This window comes from Paroedura picta, chromosome 1 (assembly GCF_049243985.1).
Source record: "Paroedura picta isolate Pp20150507F chromosome 1, Ppicta_v3.0, whole genome shotgun sequence".
In the NCBI taxonomy this organism is placed as follows: Eukaryota; Metazoa; Chordata; class Lepidosauria; order Squamata; family Gekkonidae; genus Paroedura; species Paroedura picta.
The window spans coordinates 199,985,260-200,007,264 of record NC_135369.1 but is presented as its reverse complement, the minus strand read 5'-3'; the positions used below and the strand labels follow the sequence as shown (position 1 = coordinate 200,007,264).

At 45.2% G+C, this 22,005-nt stretch overlaps 1 protein-coding gene across 5 annotated transcripts in view; it reads right to left on the bottom strand.

Moving 5' to 3' along the window:
* Window positions 1–22,005, bottom strand: part of MACROD2 (mono-ADP ribosylhydrolase 2) — a 1,296,381-nt gene that overhangs the window by 432,051 nt on the left and 842,325 nt on the right. For all 5 annotated transcript variants that reach the window (XM_077316459.1, XM_077316450.1, XM_077316428.1 and 2 more), the window contains one exon: window positions 14,614–14,687. In XM_077316459.1, the coding sequence (XP_077172574.1) occupies window positions 14,614–14,687 (74 nt within the window). The remainder of the gene's footprint in view (window positions 1–14,613; window positions 14,688–22,005) is intronic.

The following is a 22,005-nucleotide window of genomic DNA, read 5'->3' as shown; positions in this document are numbered from 1 at the left end:
ACCTGGGACCTTTCGCATGTAAGGTCTCTCCAGGATCTCTGTCTTTCACATCACCTACTATCTTGTCATTTTAACTGCAGATGCAAGGAATTGAACCTGGGACCTTCTGTATACAAAGCAGATGCTCTCCTGCTGTTCCTCCCCATGCCAGCTGGTGCTTAAGCCTCTTAGGCCAATTTCACACCGGTAGCACCACTTTGGTGTGGCACCAGTGTGGTGCTGCAGAGCTGTATGCCCCCTCCCCACCACCATGTGAGACACATTTCAGTGGAGCACCTGGTCTGCTACTGAAATGTATGTCCCCCAGGGGACACAGCCTTGGTAGACAGGGCTTTGTTATTTTGCAGGAAGGTGGGATTGTGCAAGAACACAATCCCACCTTCCTGCACATATTTTTTAAAGCCCCGGTCTGACCTGTGGTACTGTGAAGTGCCATGACGCACTGCAAAGCTGACCAGGGCATTTTGTGCCCCTTCCCAGCCGTGTTCCTTTAGCACAGGGCTACTGAGGGCCCGATCCACACCAGGCCTGGGAGAGCACCAGCCTGCCGTAGACATCACGTGGATTAGCCCTGTGTCCATATGAGACCCCTCCTGGCCTTTCTGCCTGTGCAGAATTGGCCTTAGTATGACAACCAAGCCTAATTTCCCAGAATGCTCAAGGGTGGACAGTATAGATCTCTGTGAAGGTACTTGACTGAACATGTGCTGGTCAAGAGCAGGGACAGTCTTTCCACATGTTCATGGAAATAGTATTGGGAGTCTCTGGGCCGGGAGGAGTTCTTTTTGCATCGCAGCACCTTTGCTTTATATTGGTTTAAAGGGATTGTATGGGGTTTTATATTAATGTTTTAACCCGCCTCGAGCCTTTGGGGGGAGGCGGGTAGGAAATTAAATAACAACAACAATAATAATACCCATCCCTAATCAACACATACTTCTTATGTACATCTACTACCTGCATATAAAATTTATTCTGTATAGAAATACTGTTAATTCCTTAATATACATCATTTCAGAACAGAAATGTCCAGGCTTACAGATGTCCAATTATTTGATCACTATAGATATTTGATATTATTAACTTGTGGTTAATGGCCACTGATGGACCTCTGCTCCATCTGTTTATCCCTCCCTCCCCTTGAAGTGGACTATCCTTGTATCCACCACCACTTCCTGTGGCAGCAAATTCCATGTGTTAATGGGGGGCAATTACTCCAAAAGCAGGGAGACTCTGTATATGTGGAGGTGGGGAATTGGAGACCATCGAGCATGTCCTCTTCAGATGCTCACTTTATATGGGAATTCGAAATAAAATAATCATCTCCCTCTTGCCCTGGATCCCCAGTGACTCTGAGGAAGGGGAAATTAAGAAACTTCTCTCCGGGGGAAATACTGAGGCCACCGATCAAATAGCCAAATACTGTGCCATAGCACACAAAGTATAACAAAACTGTGCTACTGGAAATTTGCCTTAGGTAATCTTGACATGTTTTTGTAGTTTTATAATGTTTTATATGTTTGATTTATAAGTGTTTTTATTGTTTGACATTTGTATACAGTAAGTTGTATTGGTTTTATAGCTGGCTTGGAGCCTTATTTTAACAAATCTAATTTAATCCACTTGTTAATGGTTCTTTGGGTGAAGAAGGACTTCCTTTTACATCTGATGCTCTAGCTCACAAATGCTTATAATGGGATCAGTTTTATGAGTCTTCAAGGAGCTACTTGACTTCTGTTTGCTTCTGAAGTAATAGGAGTCTATACTCAAAAATTCTCATAGACAATATGGAGGAAAACAGAGAGTCAATCTACTGTCCAGGTTACACTATTTCAACATGTCAGTATTGACAGCTTGACTTCTACCTGAAGTAGGCTTTTAAATATACCTTCAGAGGTGTCTAATGTACTTTACATGAATAAATCTTAATTTTAATCACTAAGTACGCTTTCTGTCTCATCCAGGCCATTTCCCTGAAGAGGCAGCCTAGAAATTTTCCAAGTAAGTATATAAATAAGCAGCTTTACTCATCTAAAGAATGAAACACCCCATGGACGGGGTCTCTATGAATCGGTTGTATGAAGCTCATTCTTCTTTACACACATGAGACTTAACTGGGGGACCAGGTTAAGAATATAAGAGAAGCCGTGTTGGAACTGGCCAGTGGCCCAGCTAGTCCAATACCCTGACAATACCAGTCCACCTGGCTACCAAGATGTGATCTGGAAGCAGGGCCAGCAGCTCCTCCCTCTCACTTATGAACAAGAGTAGAGTTGTGGGCCAATTATTCTACCATGTTCTGGGCTCCCACAGGATAGCCTTGCTAGAATAACCCGCTGAGTTTATAAGGTTATCAGGTGATCAGTCCTTTGGGGTCAACTGCAGTCCGAAAAACATATACGAAGGAATAAAAACATGAGTAGATAATTATAAAATGAACATCTTAATTATACTGCATATTTATAGGCTGCCCCCCTGAATCTGAGTATTGATATAGCTCATCTACATATACTCTGTATTTCTTTGTTCTAAGAGCACCTCCCTTTCATCAGATGGTGAGACAGATTTCTTGTGATTGACCTCAAGAGCTAATGAGCTCCAACGGCCTCAGACTGTATTTCCGTGGCATGTTCACCATCTAGCCCCTCTCGCAGAGCAGACCTTCTTCCATTCTCATTAAGCTTGAACCATTGGCTTCAAAAATCAAACCAAGAACCGACGTATGTAGTCCTCATTGGTCTCAAGTGGATCTCGCCATCAGTTTTAATGCTCACCATTTGCTCTGCAATTTTTGATCCATTCTGCTCTCTATAAGTTCTGCTCTTCAGCAGAAACTAGCTAGAAAGAGCATCAGAACACAAGAGCAGTGAGAAATGTTCCTGTGGTACACAAGGTTGGATAAGGCCATTCTCAATAAGAAACACAATATGGCTGCTATCTACCATGCCACCTGGAATACCCATGAGATGAGGCAGGTATTAATTATCATTGCATACCAATTATGTCAGTACAGTGTGCTTTCCCCTCCTCCCCAGCAGACTTAGCTTTGAATGCCTCCAAGAAAGGTGCATGCGTTGAGAAGCAAACAGGCTATCCAAAACCTTAACAGTGGGCTTTCCTGCTTACTCATTTTATCCGCGTGTAAGTTCCTGTTTCTTCAGAACTGTATGTGTGTTCTGCATGTGTTTTTCTCCCTATAATGGTCAATTCGATATTACATTGGTTTATGTCTGACATATCTCCCTGCAGGTTTTTATACTGGCCATAAACTGATGTGATATTGAAGCGACCGCAAGAGGGAGCAGTACACATGCAGAAAATCTGCACAGTGGGGTTGATGACAGAAGCTAAAAGTACTTACAAGCAAGGAAACTGAGAATGTGTTTGGTCATCATCATCCAAATCCTAGCACAGCTTTCATCCAGAACACCATCAACAACATTTTCTTCCCATTTTTAGAGCATTCTCTAAACAGCAGTTTTAAAAAAACAAATAAACAAACACCTGTATGATTCTGCCATCCTGATGTTTAGATTTACTTTCAGGTTCTTCACTTCTGGTTCAAAGACAATCATCTCTCTGACTCCCACCGATTCTCATCTACAGCAGTCATAACACCTGCACTGTCACTTCACATCAACTGGACAGACATCTTTAACCTTCTGCAGAATGCTGCCTAATATCTAATCTATGAAATATTTGACTGCTATCGCCTTGGCTATTAAATGTCAGAATCATCCATTTCAAGCTATATATTTGAGAAGCTCAGTTTTGGCAGCCATGAGACTAGCTCCCCCCGCCCTCTTTACTAAAGAATGTACTTTGAATCTAAGACTCTTTAATGATTACACCCAGGTGCAAACTAGACGTGACGTGTCCACAGGCTCCAAACGTGTCCACAGGCTCAAAAGAGTGGGGGACCCCTGGCTTAGAGGCCCCAGTTGAAAACATCAGGGTCCTTACAGCCTGCAACTCTGGGCCTTCTCCACAAATCCCACCAGGACGTAAACGGACGCTCTCTCACGCATTAAGTCTTCATTAACAGTATAACAGCTATATACTACTCTTTTCCATAATCCCACATCAGCAGAGCAGACAATATTCAGCCAAGATGGAAACAGATGAATGAACTGATAAGCAGGCTTAAAACGGCACAAACTCAGTATTTCCGCACTTCCCTGATCCCTTTGAAATGTCTCTTAGCAGGACATGTGATGGCTGCAGAAGAATAATGCAGGCCAAAGAGTTCAGCTGACCCTGGAGAGCCGTTTCCAATTAGGGTGGATGACCGCGGACTAGATGAACTAATGGTCCGATTCAGTAAAAGGCAGGCTCATGTGTACATTTTTAGGTGGCTGTGAGACATCTATCTCCACCAAAGCACTCTGACGCTCCTCGGAATTATTGCCTAGCCCAATGATCCACGGTGCCCACTGATCTGCTTATTGGTGCCTGCTGGCCTCTTGAGTCCTGGGGACAACTCCCAGAGGGTCTTGAATGGCCAGTAAGAAGGAATGAGTTGATGGGTAAGGAAATAATGACTCCGCACAGCTGCACACCCTCAGCTTGGTCACATGCAGAGCCAGTTTGAAAACTACTCCTTGCGGCCCTGCAGGGAGACAAACCTTCCAGTTTCTTGGAGAATGGAAACAAAACACAAAGGGCCTCCCCCGCTGCAAATCAGACATCTCATCCCGTCTGTCCTGAACAAAGATGAGTGAAGATATCACCAACTGCTTGGTCGGTTTTAACTGCTAATGATTTTAAATGTTTTCTACTGTATTATCATCATCATCATTATCATTACTATATGTTATGATGTGAACTGCCCGGAGGAGGAGAAGAAGAAGAAGAAGAAGAAGAAGAAGAAGAAGAAGAAGAAGAAGAAGAAGAAGAAGAAGAAGAAGAAGAAGAAGAAGAAGAAGAAGAAGAAGAAGAAGAAGAAGAAGAAGAAGAAGAAGAAGAAGAAGAAGAAGAAGAGTTGGTTCTTATATGCCACTTTTTCTCTACCCGAAGGAGGCTCAAAGTGGCTTCCATTTGCCTTCTCTTTCCTCTCCCCACAACAGACACCCTGTGAGGTGGGTAAGGCTGAAAGAGCCCTGATAGAATCAAACCCAGCTCTCCAGATTAGAAGTCCGCACTTCTAACCACTACACCAAGCTGGCTCTCAATAGGGACAGTCTACAATATGACAAACAAACAAACAAACAAACAAACAAACTTTCTTCTTCCTTAAGTTTCTAGGTGCAGCAAATGCTCAAAAATCTACAAATTGTTATTATTGCACTATGGGTTCGAAACAGAGCAAATCAAGACTGTATGATAAAGGGGGCTCCAAATATTGGCAAGAGATTGGACCAATGGGAGGGATTGTGAGTTAATGAGTTGAAATGTATTGAATGCCAAATGTTAAAACTGGTATAAAATGTTTTAGATGGTATATTGCCCCCTCAAGATATTGCAAGAATTAATCAGTTACAATGATAAATGTTGGAAATGTAAAAATATAAATGCATCTTTCTATCATATGTGGTGGATCTGCCAGAAAGCAAGGAAATGTCACCTTTGTATCTGTGGCAGCTTGGGGTCATCCCCCCCCCCCAATATCTAGGAAGTCCTGAATGAGCCAATCTGCTGATAAGTAGAGAAAATTTCAACTAATTCCTAACATGGAAGAATTAGGATACATCTCACCTTCCAGAAAAAGATTTCGGGATCCCGGTTGTCATTCAATACAAAATCTAGCTTTTTAATAGATCTAATGGTTTGAGTAACCTGGCCCCAAAACATTAAACTGTAGAATACAGGGAGTTCTGCTGAGTGGAGAATAAATTCATTCTATATACTAATTTAGCCCTAACCAAGAGGTTCAGAGTCTCTGGGGGGAAACGGTGCAGGGGTTCTGACAGGTTGCCCTTTCCAAAGAGCTAGCCGTGCAAATGCTTTAATAAGAGGCTGACATCCACAGCTGAGCTCCAGGTCAAATGCAGGGAAATCTCAAGGGTGTTGCATTTGCATCTTTGGATATAGGTAAGTTTATTTCCACAAGTTCATAGAACCATTTTATATAAAAGCAAGATGAGATTTCCACCTGATCGTTTTGGGAAAATAGATTTGCAACTTATTTTCCTCTTACATTTTAGAAACAGGAAGGACCTAAAGTGTTTCAAATGAGGAAAAAACTATGACTGTTCAAATGGTTGCCAGAGGCAGAAATCTGCTGTTTAAATTAGACTCATGTCGAATTCTTGCCCTCAAATACATTTTGAAGCAAAAGGAAGCTTTTAGGAAGATTGTGAAATGACTTTCAAATATCTTAAACAGCCCTCTTTCCCACTTCCCCACTTAGAACCTCAGAAAAGCCCTGCTGGGTCAGAGCCTAGTCCAGCCTAGTCCAGCCTCCTGTCTCACACAGGGGCAACCAGCTCCCCTGGAGGTTCATAGCCAGGGCAGTGAGGCCAAGGCCTTCCCCCAAGGTTGCCTTCTGGCTCTAGTATTCAGAGGATTAGTGTCAATGAATGTAGAGGTCCCTCTCAGTCATCATGGCTAGTGCACATAGATAAACTTTTCCTCCATGAATTGATTTAATCCCCCCTTTCAAGCTGTTCATCCCCGTGGCCATCACTGTATTCTCTGGCAGCGAATTCTACATTTTGATCACACTCTGTCTAAAACAGTGTTTCCTTTGTCCATCCTGAACCTACGGCCAGCTTGGTGTAGTGGTTAGGAGTGCGGACTTCTAATCTGGCGAGCCGGGTTTGATTCCCTGCTTCTCCTCCGCATGTAGCCAGCTGGGTGACCTCGGGCCAGTCACAGCCCTGATAAAGCTGTTCTGACAGTAAAGTAGTAGTAAAGTAATATCAGGGCTCTCTCAGCCTCACCTCCCTCACAGGGAAGGCCACTTTGAGACTCCTTCTGGGAGATAAAAGTGGCATATAAGAACCAGCTTCTTCTGCCCACCAGCTTCACTGGATGCTCTCCAGTATTTGGGGAGAGGGAGGGGGGAATTCTGTCAACAGAGGAGTGCTTCGTATTAGTGACACTAATTAGCAATAGCAGAGAATTAGAATTCATTATATTAATACGGTAGCCGTACAAGGAGCTTTGCAAAGAAGTATTGACTGGATTCATATTCTTTACAAGCCCCTTGGGGGAAAGGAAGAGCCATCAGCAAGCACTGCCACTGAACAGGGCTAAAGAAGAGAATTTATGAGACGCTGAGTTAACGGGGCTTCAGAATTTCACCTTGAAAGCTGTCCAGCCTCAAAGGTTATTCATCGTAACACAAATACCAAAGGAACAGGATTCTCATTAGGGAAGGTAACCTGATGCTGTTGGCTTTCCCTTGCAGGATTCTGGCATAGCTAGTGGAAGGAAAGGTATCTCCAACCCTTTCAGCGATCCAAGGCTGTGGAGATATTTCAACAATGGTGGTGGTATTGGAACAGCCGTCAAATCTCACCCAACTTACAAAGGCCTGCTAGGGTTTTCAAGGCAATAAATGCTCTGAAAGGCAACCCTGGATTTCCTGGATGGTCTCCCATCCATGCACTAATCAGGGCCAACCCTGCTTATCTCCTGAGATCTGATGCAACTGGCCTAGACTGGGCCATCCAGGTCAGCCCAATGGAGTACTCATATCCATCCAGAAAGCCTCACTGAGTTTATGGTCTTCCCAGCGTCCTAACAAACATACATCACTGTTAATCCCAGCAAATTCTTCAGAGAGAACATCTCTCATCCTTTTAAATGGTACATCATAATTAAAGAAAGCCACGGTGAGTGAAGTAGGATCAAGCCTGAAGGCCTCATAAAGAATGCCGTTCCCTTGACGGTTTCTTCAGCACCTGAACAAGTGACTTGTCTGGTCAGATGATATTTCAGTTGAGCCTTTGGGGAGAATGCCGGATTCTCTTTGAAGCCCTAGGGGAGTGTCATCCCGGGAGCGAATCATCTCTTTTTCTGCAGTGCGGAAAAGCGACTTTCCCCGTTATGGACTTAAGCAAGATGACAGTGGGATGATGGCTGATTTTCATTTCAATCAGCGGCCTGGTGATTACCACCTTAATTAGAACATAGAAATAGAAAGCAGGTAATTTTTAAGCTACCCGAGAGAACTCTGGCTTAAAAACTAAAAAAAAAAGGAATGTGGGGCTGCTAATGTAGTCTTCCTTGCGGGCAAAAGCAACCAAAATAGCAAACTGAATTTCCGTCACCATTATGTGATTGCTCCTTCCAAACGAGGCCATGTTGAAATGCTTTGTTTCTCACTATATAAATATGGAGCCCAGACAAAGTCTGGTCAAGCAAACCAGTCCTCGTGCTTGGAGTTAGAATAATGATTTATTTAACAAATTGCGCTAAAATAAAGGGAAAGCAGGCAACAACAGCAGGATTCCCTGCTGATGGGTGACACCGAGATTACATTTCAGGACTGATTTCAACAGAATGCTCATCAGCACTTCCTGAGATCTGAAACCTTAAGACAGGAGTAGTCAAACTGCGGCCCTCCAGATGTCCATGGACTACAATTCCCAGGAGCCCCTGCCAGCGAATGCTGTTCAACGCAGAAACAGCCTCAAGTATCCGTGAGAAGTACCTGTCCATCTTCTACTTTTTCACAAAATACAGCAGACCTTTGCCAAATGGAACAGAGGTGCATCAATGGCTATTAGCCTCAAGGAAAACTCCATCTGGGGCAGTGAGGCTCTGGTTTCTTGGTGCTTGGGGGGCAAGAGTGGGAAGGCTTCGGGATTTCTGGCCCCACTGGTGGATTTCCTGATGGCACCTGGGTTTTGGCCACTTATGAGACACAGAGCGTTGGACTGGCTAGGCCAGGGGTAGTCAAACTGCGGCCCTCCAGATGTCCATGGACTACAATTCCCAGAAGCCCCTGCCAGCATTCGCTGGCAGGGGCTCCTGGGAATTGTAGTCCATGGACATCTGGAGGGCCACAGTTTGACTACCCCTGGGCTAGGCCATGGGTTGATCCAGCATGCCATCTTGTTTGTTCTTATTTGTGGGGCATCTGTTCCTGGAATCACCAGCCACGGTAAAACTCACAAATACTGGCCGGAGCATAATGTGAGACCGAAATGGCCTGGAAAGGACCCTGCCTCTTACCTGCCTGCCTCCATCCTCCACCACTATACTCCAGTGGAGGAAAGCTAGGGCTGGTTAGCTGAGCAGGTGAGGTAGTGGTTGCCAGTGGGACAAGTCATGCAATTCCCCACGAGTGAGGCTGGGCCCAGGTGAGTCAAGCAGCGGTGGCCACCAGACAAGTCATCCAATGAAACCATGATTGGCAAATCTATGGATAGGCAATGATACCCAACCTGGTGTCTATAGGTGCCATGATGCCTTCCGCCACCTTTTCTGCTGCCTGCCACGTGTTTTAGGAAGTGGGTGGGGCCAGGAAGCAAGGCTTCTGATTGACTCTTGGAGATTTGATTGGCATTGCAAAATTGTTTTAAATGATGCTTTGGCGGCAGCTGCCACGACAACACAAGTATCTACCCTGATGTCATGGCAATAATTTTGCAACTGGTTATGCCTCCTATGGCAATCATTTTGTGCCACTATTTTGTTTCTGCAATTTCCATGCCATATCAAGACAAGGGGTTGCCAAACCTTTTTAGTTTTGCTGGGCATGCCCAGATTGGCCCATGCAGCCAGAAGTGGTATCCGGACAGCCAGATGTGTCCCAGACACTGCTCCGCCCTTAGTGGCTCTACCAAAATATTAGAGCCACTAATGGTTAAGATTACTTCTATACTTTCCTTTCTTCCTCTCATGGCAAGTCCAAGGTAGTCACCCAAATTTCTCATCATTGGCTCGAGCAAATGCAGATGTCACATACATTTTTTATTTTACAAACATAAATACTTTATCAAGAAGAAATGCCTCCCAAGCTAGAATGTGAGTGAGTGAGAGAGAGAGAGAGAGAGAGAGAGAGAGGAGAGAGAGAGAGAGAGAGAGAGAGAGAAAGAAAGAAAGAAAGAAAGAAAGAAAGAAAGAAAGAAAGAAAGAAAGAAAGAAAGAAAGAAAGAAAGAAAGAAAGAAAGAAAGATCATTTGCTCTGCAGGCAAATTGATATGAAGCCTCTCTTCCTGGAAAAGATGCTCTCTTCTGCACACTCATCTGTCACAACTCATTTTGCCCTGCCACTAACAAACAACAAGAACTTAATATGAAAGCCCCCCAGGCTGGGGTTGTGTTATTTCTGTACAGCTCCCTACACGGCTGGTACAAATGGAGCATTAAACAAACGGTATAGAGCTGAATAAACAAAACAAGAAGAGAAAGACATGCCAGCCAGAACCAAACAATTCACAGAACAGTAGAGTTCATTTGCTCCACCCTCCTTCAAAAAAAAGTCCTCTTCACCTCCACAAGAGGTGCCCGTCTGTCTCCACAAGAAAAAATACAAGGAAGATTGAGGAGCTACAGATCCGGGGCAACAGGGGACCTGTGGGCACAATGGAGGTCACCAACATTTTCCCTGTACCCCTCAAAAGTCTCCAGAAAGTGAGTGGAGACAGGTTAGGCACTTACCCTGCAGGCCTTGTGACTGGCCCATGGATATGAAAATAACATTTTTTCAGTGGAAGCTGCCACAACAGTGTTGTCTCTCCCAATCCTCCTTCTTGTACCTCAGCTTCCTCTGCATATGTGGCTCCGCCTCCTTTGGCAGCCATTTTGCACTTGTTCCCATCACCATGCATCAGAATTGCAACGGTGCCCACAGACTCAGAAAGGCTGAGGACCCCCACTATACATTTCTCAAAATCTGCTAATTTAATTGAGTCCTTTATCATAATTGGTAAGATGGTGTTGACAGACGACAAGGCGGGTGTCTTTTTTATCGAAGGCAACTTTAAAGTAGACTTGTGGGGGACACACCAACTGGAAATGCTGCATTATTTCAAAGGACTCTATCTGAGAAGGGGGCGGGGGGCGCACTGGCACAAGGCATGATGAAGCCCTGCAGCTCCTTTGTGGCATTATAATGAGGGAACATGACAGTGTTGTGGCACTTGTCAAATGATCTAAGCTTGTCAAATTATCACAAAAAAGAAGTGCTCTCCATCCAAGGAGTTTTAACAGGCTATTTCTTAAAACAAATTCCCAGAGGATAATTTCCTGTGCGATAGGACCCAAATTCTCTTTGATGACCTGGATGTTTCCATTAAACCGCTGCCATGCTTTTGTGAAATGTGAAAGTGTGGGTTGCTAAAAGAAATAACCCAGGTGAGTGGCAATGAATTAACCTGATACTGCTGACTAATGCTGTTCTGGTGAGCTCCATGCAAAGAATTTCAGTGCTTATAATATAAACTCCATTTACGAACGTCCAAACTCAATTTACCCTCAGGCTGCGAGTCAGCAAGCTTCAGCACAGACCATGGCCAGAAATTAGTTCCACTAAGGGCTGTATTTCAAAACCAGACCAGAGCAATTCGTAAAGAACAACTAAATATGAGTCATCACTTACCAGGTGCTTTTTGCCTGAGGGCTTGGTAGAACTAGTTTTTAGCCTGCGATGGCCAATCTGCTTATGTGGTTCTTCATACCAAGTTCTGCACTGGGTGTTCAGTAACTTCCATGAAACAACACAATAATAGATATTTTCTGCAGCCTCACAAAATTGTCTGTTTGTGTTAAGCATTCGATGCCTGCATGTGACGTGCTGCCAAGCTGCTTCTGATTTATTGTGATTCTGTGAATTAATGACCTCCAAAACATCATATCATTCGGAGCCTGGATCTTCTGGATAGAGTCCATCCATCCCATGTTGGGTCTTCCTCAGTTCCTGCTGCCTTCAACTTTCCCTGGCATTATTGCATTCTCAGTAGCTCTTGTCTTTTCTTAATGTGGCCAAAGTCTGATAGCCTCAGTTTGGTCATTTTAGCTTAAGTGGGTTCTTGATCAAATGAAGCCTTTTAGTGGTCTGTGAAACTGTCCTGTTACACCACCTTTCCAAGCAATCAGCTTTCTTCATTGACCGGTTTTCATGCCCATACATAGAAAAGGACAATATTATAGTATGAATTATCTTGATCCTAAGAGCCTCTTGTGGCGCAGAGTGGTAAGGCAGCAGAAATGCTGTCTGAAGCTGTCTGTCCATGAGGCTGGGAGTTCAATCCCAGCAGCCAGCTCAAGGTTGACTCAGCCTTCCATCCTTCCGAGGTCGGTAAAATGAGTACCCAGCTTGCTGGGGGGTAAACGGTAATGACTGGGGAAGGCACTGGCAAACCACCCCGTATTGAGTCTGCCATGAAAACGCTGGAGGGCGTCACCCCAAGGGTCAGACATGACTCGGTGCTTGCACAGGGGATACCTTTACCTTTACCTTGATCCTAGTAGCCATCCTGACATTTAAGAACCATTTCTATCTCCTTCATGCTGCCCTTCCCAGTCTCAGTCTAGATGTATTTATTTTCTATGCAACCTAAGTCCAAGGAATTGTGGTCAGGATTATAGTGCCCACTCCAGTTTACAAATCAAAAGAAGACATCAGACCTGTTATTTCGGAGGATAAAGAAGCAACCCAAACACCTACCACTGGTGATTGTCCCAGGACTGTTGAGAGTCATCTTCATCCCCCCAGACAAAGAGCCCCCTCGCTTCTGACGCAAATCCCTCAGGTCCAACCCAAACATCATCATATGAAAATAAATCACATTGTTGGGCCACCCGCCTTCCACGCACATGAGGCCAGAATGGCCGGTCACTAAGCTGAGACAGGAAACAGAATCCTTGAGATTAGGCCTCTCTTTCCCCCTTTCTATTGCAACACAGATGTGAAACAAACCTACCTCAATGAAAGTAAGTTTGATCTTTTTGCACTATACTGCTTTAGAATTTGTTTACTGTAGGCCAGGGGTGGGCAAACTGCGGCCCTCCAGATGTCCATGGACTACAATTCCCATGAGCCCCTGCCAGCGAATGCTGGCAGGGGCTCATGGGAATTGTAGTCCATGGACATCTGGAGGGCCGCAGTTTGACTACCCCTGCTGTAGGCAGTACCAGTGACTAGGCAACTTTCCTATTAACTAAATGTATATGATACGTATTCCCCAATAAGAATATCACTGGTTTTAGTTTCGCCAACTCTGGCGATCTCCTGGCTTTCCTGAACACTGACAGAGGACACCTTCAGCTTGCAGGTCACCTTTGCATTCAGCCCATTAAACTGCTCTCTCTAGGACAGCGTCCCTTTGAAGTCTGACAAACACACACCTGGACCATTCTCTGCAGGTGTTATTACCATTCAGTAGACTTTTGAACTGTACCACACAACGGATGCTAATTCAAAAGACATGGCATTAACAACACTGTGCAACGTCAGCCGTGACAAAACCATTTGGCTGTCTTGTATTTAAGTCATCACAATCGCTTTAAGCTTCTCTCTCATCTCACTTCTGTGTGTTCCCAAAGAGCAACGCAACAACGTCAGAGTGATTAAAAGAGGACGACAAAAGGAGACTGTGAAGGTTATACAGGAGCATATTAGGGGAAATTTGTTCTTTTGCTTTCTGTTCAAGACAACAGCTGAAGACTGATGCTCCAGTGGAGAACATTAGAAGAGTCCTGCTGGGTCAGTCCAGTGCCCCATCTAATCCAGCATCCAGCTTCACATGGTGGCCCGCCAGTTCCTCTCTAGATCCAACTACAGGATGTAGTGGCTGGGGCCTTCCCCTGAGAAGAACATTACACTGGACCTGTTGGATCTTGTATTCATATTCTGGTCAACCATCTTCTCTGGAGAACCACTGAACACAGGATAGAGTTCAAGGCGTTCTCCGCAGTGTCCTTCTACTACTGATACCCAAAGATTGCTGTCCTCTAAATTCTGAGTTTCCCTTCTCTAACCATGGCTAGTAACCACTGAAGGACCTATCCTCCATGAATTTATGCTAATTCCCTTTTGAAGCCAACTGTGCTGCCAGGCTACCTCTGGGCAGCAAATTCAGTCCCTGACAATAACTAAAATGCAACAGACACAATATCCCGAATAAAGAGAACGTGCTGAGACACAACACACACACACACAGAAATGACAGGCCTTACGTATTAACAAGTACAGTTTACTCAACTTTATGCAAGGAGACTTTTTTCTAACAAATGCAAATCTGGATGCTACTTGTGCCACAGATTCATAGCAGGCCACTAAAGGGGTGTAGAGGGACTAACAGTAAAATTACTAAATTTTGTGTGTCTTTAAGATCTCCCTGCAGACACGTCATGTTCTCCGCTGGGTGAAGAATTCAGTCAAAGAGTTTCCCACTTGGGCTTCTCAACCACTGACAACAAGCACGTCCGCAGTGCGCACTCTGAGCCACCACCAGCACACTACCTTTCATGCCTCTGAGACAACAGAAACTGCAAGCAAAACGATACGCCCTCAACAACGCCAACAGCGGTTTATAAGCTGCACAACGGTTTCGAAACACAGGCACCTGGATATCACACAGCTGTACCCCAAATGCTCCCAGGCACATCTGGGCCTACATGAAGCCATAACTGCAGTGCAGGAATCGGGATTTTCAAGCGTTCTCTCCGTTTTCAGCCTATACAAAGCTCAGCACCAAGAAGTCTGTAAAGCCATACCTCGTGGTAGTTCTTGCTTAGCCATTCCTTGATTGTGGTGAGTGCGACCACTGCAGCCGGTTCGTTGGGAAAACCTAGGCAAAGAAAGAACAAGGTTCACCAGCCGGAAGAATGTTGAGGCTTGCTACCTTCCTTGGGGTGACTGGATAATTCTCCCAGAATTCCAACCAGTCTCCGGAAGAGAGAGGTCAAATCCCCTGGAGGAAAATGGCTGCTTTGGAGCACAGATTCTGTGGCACTGCACACCACTGAGGTTCATCCGCTCCCCAAACCCTACCCTCCCAGGCTCCACCTGCACAGTCTCCTGGCACTTCACAATCCAGAGTAGGGTTGTGCGCTCTGGCGCACTTCGGCGAACACTGAAGCCCGAGACGTCCAGCACTGTGGCACGGCAGGGAGGGGTGCTGCCAGCAGCGGCACACCAGCTAGCACAGGCACAGAGATTTGCGCCTGCATACGGGCGCTGGCTGCTGCACCACTGCCACCCCTATCCTACCTTCCACGTGGCGGTGCTGGCCGCCTCAGACTTCGTTGTTCGCCAAAGCAGCCGAAGTGCGCTGGAGAACGCAGCCCTAATCCAGAGCTGGCAAATTCACACATCCATGTTCAGGAGTACAACAGGTATTTCCAGACTTGGGAGGAAATGATGCTTAAACTGCTGAGAGGATCCATTATTTAGGGCAGGGGTAGTCAAACTGCGGCCCTCCAGATGTCTGTGCACTACAATTCCCAGGAGCCCCTGCCAGCATTCGCTGGCAGGGCCTCCTGGGAATTGTAGTCCATGGACATCTGGAGGGCCGCAGTTTGACTACCCCTGATTGAGGCACTAGCCTGCTAGGATCAGCATTGATTCTACCTAATTTACTTTGATGTTGGGGTGGCAGATTAAGCCTGTGTTTGCAGGACCCGGGGAATTGGGATTCTGGATAACAGCAGATCACAAAATAGGCGTGAATGGATTTAATTTATTTATAGCTTTCAAAACCGCCTTTATCGGTGCTGCCGTCTCAGGGCGGTTTACAACATTGTTAAAACACAGATTAAAATCATTAGAACAATCAAAATCAATAACTACTGAGTCCCTCAGACAGACCATTGGTGATGTCCCCTGGTTCTTCTCATTCAGGTGAACAAGAGCTGTTGGATTACAGTGGGGAATCCCACTATTACTTGGTTTATTTGTCCAAAGTGGCCTCAACTGTGAGCCTGGTGGAAGATCTCCATCTTACTGGCTCTACGGACCTGTATTAGTTGCATTAGGGCCCCGATGTTCTCTGGGACCTCATTCCTCCAAGCAGGGGCCAGGACCAAAAAGGCCCTGTTGGAGCTCTTTTGGGGCAGGTATCACCAGGCATTTTGTTGTTGCTGAGCTAAGTGCCCCACAGGGGACGTACGGAGACAGGCAGTCCCTTAGATACACAGAGCCCAGACCGTGTATGGCCTTCTACCCCATGGCCCAGGTGGAAGCCCCACTGGTTGAAGAATTAAAGGAAATCCCTGGGGAGAGCAGTTTGTATCACTGTCTATACCAGGGGTAGTCAAACTGCGGCCCTCCAGATGTCCATGGACTACAATTCCCAGGAGCCCTTGCCAGCATTCGCCAGCGAATGCTGGCAAGGGCTCCTGGGAATTGTAGTCCATGGACATCTGGAGGGCCGCAGTTTGACTACCCCTGGTCTATACCATCAATGAGCAAAGTGAGAAAAATGCATGGAGAAGTTCCTGGTCCATGCGACTAGTATGGTGGATGAAAGAGAAGGGGAGCAGACATAACTCCCCATCTAAACTCAGATGGCAGGAGCACCCAAGCAGGGCCTCCACAATGATCAGTGGACACGCACAGAACACAATGATCATGGGTGCAAATCTGAAAAAAACACAGGAACACCTGAAGTTACCTTGTACTGATTCAGATTCTGAATCTGAATCTACCTTGTACTGAATCAGACCTTTGGTTCATCCAAGTCAGTTTTGTCTACTCAGACCAACAGCAGCTCTCCAAGGTCTCAGGCAGAGGTCTCTTACACTGCCTCCTAACTAATCTTTTAACCTGGAGACGAACTTGGGACCTTCTACACACCAAGCAGATGCTCTGTCAGTTAGCCACAGTCCCTCCCCTTTGTTTTCTTTATTTTGGGTGCATGAATGGATTCTTCTAAGGCACAACCCTATGATGCAATCTTATTTGATTTTCAGGAGGTATGTTTAAAAGATTCGTTGATCGTATGCTGTATTCGCTGCTATACAAAAAGTGCACGTTTATTTTGCAAATGAACCACAATTCTTACACATCTCCACAATGCATAGACAATAAGCAAGTTTCAATAATACCATCCGCTGTCTAGCAAAATAATCTAAGCCTCTGCCTGTGTAGCCCATTGTTCCCCTGTCTTGTCCTTTTGTGCTAGGATGATGACAAATTACAGTGAATAGCAGTGCCTGAACAGAATTTTAGTCTCCTGAAGAACATGGGAGTTTATGCACATTCCAGTTTGAAAAGAATATTTCCCCCCAGGCAAAACTAATTCACCTTTTAAAAATTAATATGTAAACCTTGTAATGATATCTCTACGAGCAGAGAACTGTAGATCTGGAAGGTACCCTAAAAGTCAACTAGTCCAACTTGCTGCACAAGACGGAATTCACAACGTCTTCCTGAGGGACCGCTGCTCTATGTCCACAGGAAGGCAAAAAATCAAACCATGAGGATCTGTGGCCTGCAGGAAAATCCCTTCCTGACCCCAAAGAAGGGATCAGCATTACTCTGGCCATGTAGGAAAGGGTCCCAAGAGCCAAGCATTGGCACATCCCTTCCTTTTCTCCCTCTCATGATCTACCTAAATTCACTGAAACAGCATTGCTGTCACATGATCATCTAGCCTCTGCTTAAGAACTTCCAAATTAGGAGAGCCCACCACCTCCTGAGGAAGCTTGCTCCACTGAGGAACTGCTCTAACTGTCAGGAAGTCCTTCCAAATGTTTGTTTAGCCTCAAAATCTTTGATTCCTTTTCAGTCCACTGGTTATGGTCCTGCCTTCAGGAGCAACTGCAAACAATTCTGTTCCACCCCTTTTAATTACTGGAAGGTGGCGATCACATGACCTCTCTCTGTCATATCCTCTCCAGACTGAACCTACCCAGTTCCTTCAACCTTCCCTCTTCAGACTTGGTCTCCAGACCCCTCACCATCTCCATTGCCCTCCGCTGCACACGTTAGAGCTAGTCAGTGTCTTCCTAAACCGCAGTGCCCAAAAGTGAACACAAGTGAGGTGTAATCAAAGGAGAGTAAAGGGATATCATCCCTTTGTGTGATCTGGACACTATCATAGTGTCTATTCCTTGCTTTGGATGTACACTAGTATGTATGGACACAAACTGTTCAGTTTTTACACATTATTGAAACAGAGTTTTAAAATTGCCATGGATCTGGACCAGCATTTCCATGGGCGCAAGGATCACCCCCAATGGTGCACGACTTCCTCTTCTCCTGCAGTACACCAAAATACTTCCTGAAATCTGGTTCAGGGGTCCGTTCACATCCATGAACAGGAGTGCGGTGCATTGTGGCCTACCTCTGGAGAGGAAAGGAGAGAAACACCTTTTATGCACTGATGTTTTCCTTTGCTTTCACTTGGAATCCCCTCCGTTTTTTTTCCATCTTCATTCTGCTTTTCACCCTGCTTTCACTGTGCCTGTGCATTGGACTTTCTTTTATTCTGCATGGATTTTCCTCCCTTTAGCATTCAGTTTGGTTCACTGTTTCCTCATGTTTTCACAACCCTATCGCTCATCCACTGTAATCCTGGAGGGACGGACAAGAACCAATGGGATGAAATTAATTCAAAAGAAATTCCATCTGAACATCCGGAAGAAGTTCCTGACAATTAGAGCGATTTCTCAGTGGAACAGGTTTCCTTGGGAGGTGGTGGGTTCACCAATGTTGGAAATTTTTAAGCAGAGGCTGGATAACCATCTGACGGACAGGCTGATTCTGTGAAGGCTTAAGGGGGTGGCAGGTCACAGTGGATGAGCGATAGGGTTGTGAGTGTCCTGCATAGTGCACGGGATTGGACTAGATGACCCAGGAGTTCCCTTCCAACTCTATGATTCTGTGATTCTATGTAACCAACTTGTCAACAAGAATATCATGTGGAACCTTAGTGAAATCCAGATAAACTTATGTCTACAGCATTCCCCTGATCCAGCAAGGTAGTCACTTTTTCAAAAAAAGAGATAAGGTTGGTCTGACATGACTTGTTCTTGTGAAACTCATGCTGAGTCTTGGAAATCACAGCTCTCAGTTCCAGCTGCTCAAGGACAAAGTGTTTGATTATTTGTTCCAAAATTTTTCCAGCTACAGGTGTCAGGCTGACGGGTCAATAGTTATCCAGGTCCTCCTTTTTCCCTTTCTTCAAGATAGGGACAACATTTGCCCACCTTTCTGAGAGTAGCTTTGTGCTGTTTTTTTCCTGATGGTTTCATAGGTTCCCCATGAATGTAATGTATTTATGTTAGAATGATACCCGATCTTTGTCTAAAGATGTCTACTAACAAAACACAGTAACAATAAAAGTATCATATAAACATGAATGCATGTTCCATGTTCAGAGGCAGTTTTGAATCCCAATGCCATGAGGCAACAATGGGGGAAGGCCTCAGACTCTATGATCCAGCGGTGAACCTCCAGAGGAACTGGTTGGTCATTGTATGTGAGATGGAATGCAGGACCAGATGGACCACCAGTATGATCCAGCAGGGCTCTTTTTATGTCCTTTAGTTCTTATCACCAGGGAAAGACCTCAACCTCTGTGCCCTGTTTTTGGCTAACAAGGAACTCTCAGTGTTAGTCAGGATGCTGTATTAGAGGGGCCACTGATCTGACCCAGTGGGCTTTCCCAATGTTCTTATGTAATGTAGATCTCAAGCAAACTTCGACCAGAAACAGCCCAACCAAACTACATAATCATTAATATATTTTTAAAATACCACCACACAGAAGAATAGGAAGACAAAAGCGTTTTTTTTTTTAAATCGGGGGGGGGGGGGAGTTTTTTTTTTTTTTTTAACAAAACAAATCAAGGTGTATTCTGAGTGCACAGTTCCAGGGAGGTGATCCCACAGAGCTGGCCTACGCAGAAGAATCCCCATTCACAGACAGGCAAACATGCAAGGCAAGAGAAAGGGACTGTGAAGCACCTGTCAGTCAGCTCACAGGACACATCAGAACGGGGGAGGGGGGGGCTCCTTCAGTTATGTGAATATAACAGTGAGCCCATTCACAACTGAAACAAACTGGCTGCCCAGTGTATGTTTCATTAGTGGTGTTCCTGGTGTCCAAAACCCATGTTATGCCTGACGTGTTCAAGGGCAGCCTCACAGAGAGTGTTTTGCAGTAATCTAACCTCAAGGTTACTGTAATATGGTCAGGATTACCAAACCTGCTGACTCTGGAAAGGGGGATAACTTCCTAATCATTGTGAAGTTCGCTCCTTTTCTTTCTAATGTTGGGGATGTGATAATTTTGGGCCAAAACAGTCACGGGAAACATCACAACTCTTCATTCAACTGTATTTGGGGCCCTCTGGGGAGCACAGAGGAAGCCTAACCCTCAGTCCTCATAATTAATCAAAGTCCTTGGACGTTAGTGTTTTAAAAGAGAAGAATTACATGGAAAAACACATCTTTCCCCCCTTTAAAAGTGCTAATAAACAGGAGGGGCAACAATAATGGTTTCAATTAGCAAAACCATGTGGGTACTTCGCTACTGCCTGGTCCTGTGCTGCAGATGTCTGTTACTTCTGAGCAGGTCTATTGCAATTGCAGGTCTATTATAATTGTGATCCAGAAAGGTGACTGGAGGAAGAGCTTGCCTGTCAGAGAAAACGTTCTGGTTGGAAGGAGTCCCTGTCAGGCACATGATTCTTGAGTCACTCACCATATCCTGAAAATGTCATTAAAGATGATGATAGGAAAGGGAGAGCCTCTTGTGGCGCAGAGTGGTAAGGCAGCCGTCTGAAAGCTTTACCCATGAGGCTACGAGTTCAATCCCAGCAGCCGGCTCAAGGTTGACTCAGCCTTCCATCCTTCCGAGGTCGGTAAAATTAGTACCCAGCTTGCTGGGGGGTAAACGGTAATGACTGGGGAAGGCACTGGCAAACCACCCCGTATTGAGTCTGCCATGAAAACGCTGGAGGGCGTCACCCCAAGGGTCAGACATGACTCGGTGCTTGCACAGGGGATACCTTTACCTTTAGGAAAGGGAACCAGATTGCAGGGGTAACCGCCCCTGTTGAGCCTGCAGGCATCTTTGGAATCTGAACACTGGATGGTGGGTGCAATCACAATATGTCTGCCTCAGGAGGTGGAGCCAGGCATAAAATGGCTGCTGTAGGAGGACCACAAGCTCTCAGGGGGGAGGTTATACATCTAAAATTCAGCATTTCAGGCAGACACTCTGTGTTTTAACCTGCACTGGCAATCAGGAGCCCTCTGGGGAAAATGCCCCACCTAGCCCTTCCTACTTTCTAAAAGCACAGAGCAAGAAACCAGGATAGGTACCAGAGGGTGCCGTGGTGCCCATAGGCACTGCATCAGGAAGCCTGCAGAAACTGTTGTGTAACTGGAATTTGTAGAGCCACTAGGGAAACATGGTCCCGTCCAGCCACATCCATCCAAAAGTTATTAATATTTTAGAAGTTAGTAGACAGGTTATATTTGAACGATATTTTGATGAGATGCTTTCCAAATGCATGTGGCTATTACTCACAGCCAGCTTATGAGTGATGTCTGTCACATCACAATGCAAGCTTTGCAGCAATTTAAAACGTGGGGTTTTTTTTTCTTTTCTTTTCTCTTTTGGGTTGCATTGTCACTTACAACAGCACTAGTCCGCTCCCTTCCACAATGGCCTTTGGAAGAAAAGCAATCTTCATAAGAACGTGGGAATCAAATTACTTGAGCAAAATGAGCTCGAGGAGTCTCACAGGTAACCAATTGCTGGAGAAGCAACTCAGACAATTCTGTTTAAGGCTCAATTTCACAAAAGATAAAACAGGTAAAGGTAATGCGAATGACACTGGCCTGTGTTGCTGCAGAGAGCACACCTTTGGAATACTGACGAGCACAAGGGCACAAGAAAAGACAAGGGAGCTTTAGCCAGGAGACACCTCTGAGCTTCTCAAAAACCCAGGCCAAACCCCCTGTTGGCCCTCACAGTCAATTTTAAATGCAATATGGATCACTGATATTCCCAGCTGCATACTTTTGCAGAATCTGGCCTTACAGCTTTAACAAGACCTCATTCTCTTTAGTTCTCCCCAAATGATCAATAAAACCAATGGAGTAAGTCTTCTGCGTTTATTCATTTTTATTTTATTTAGAGAAGGGACCCAG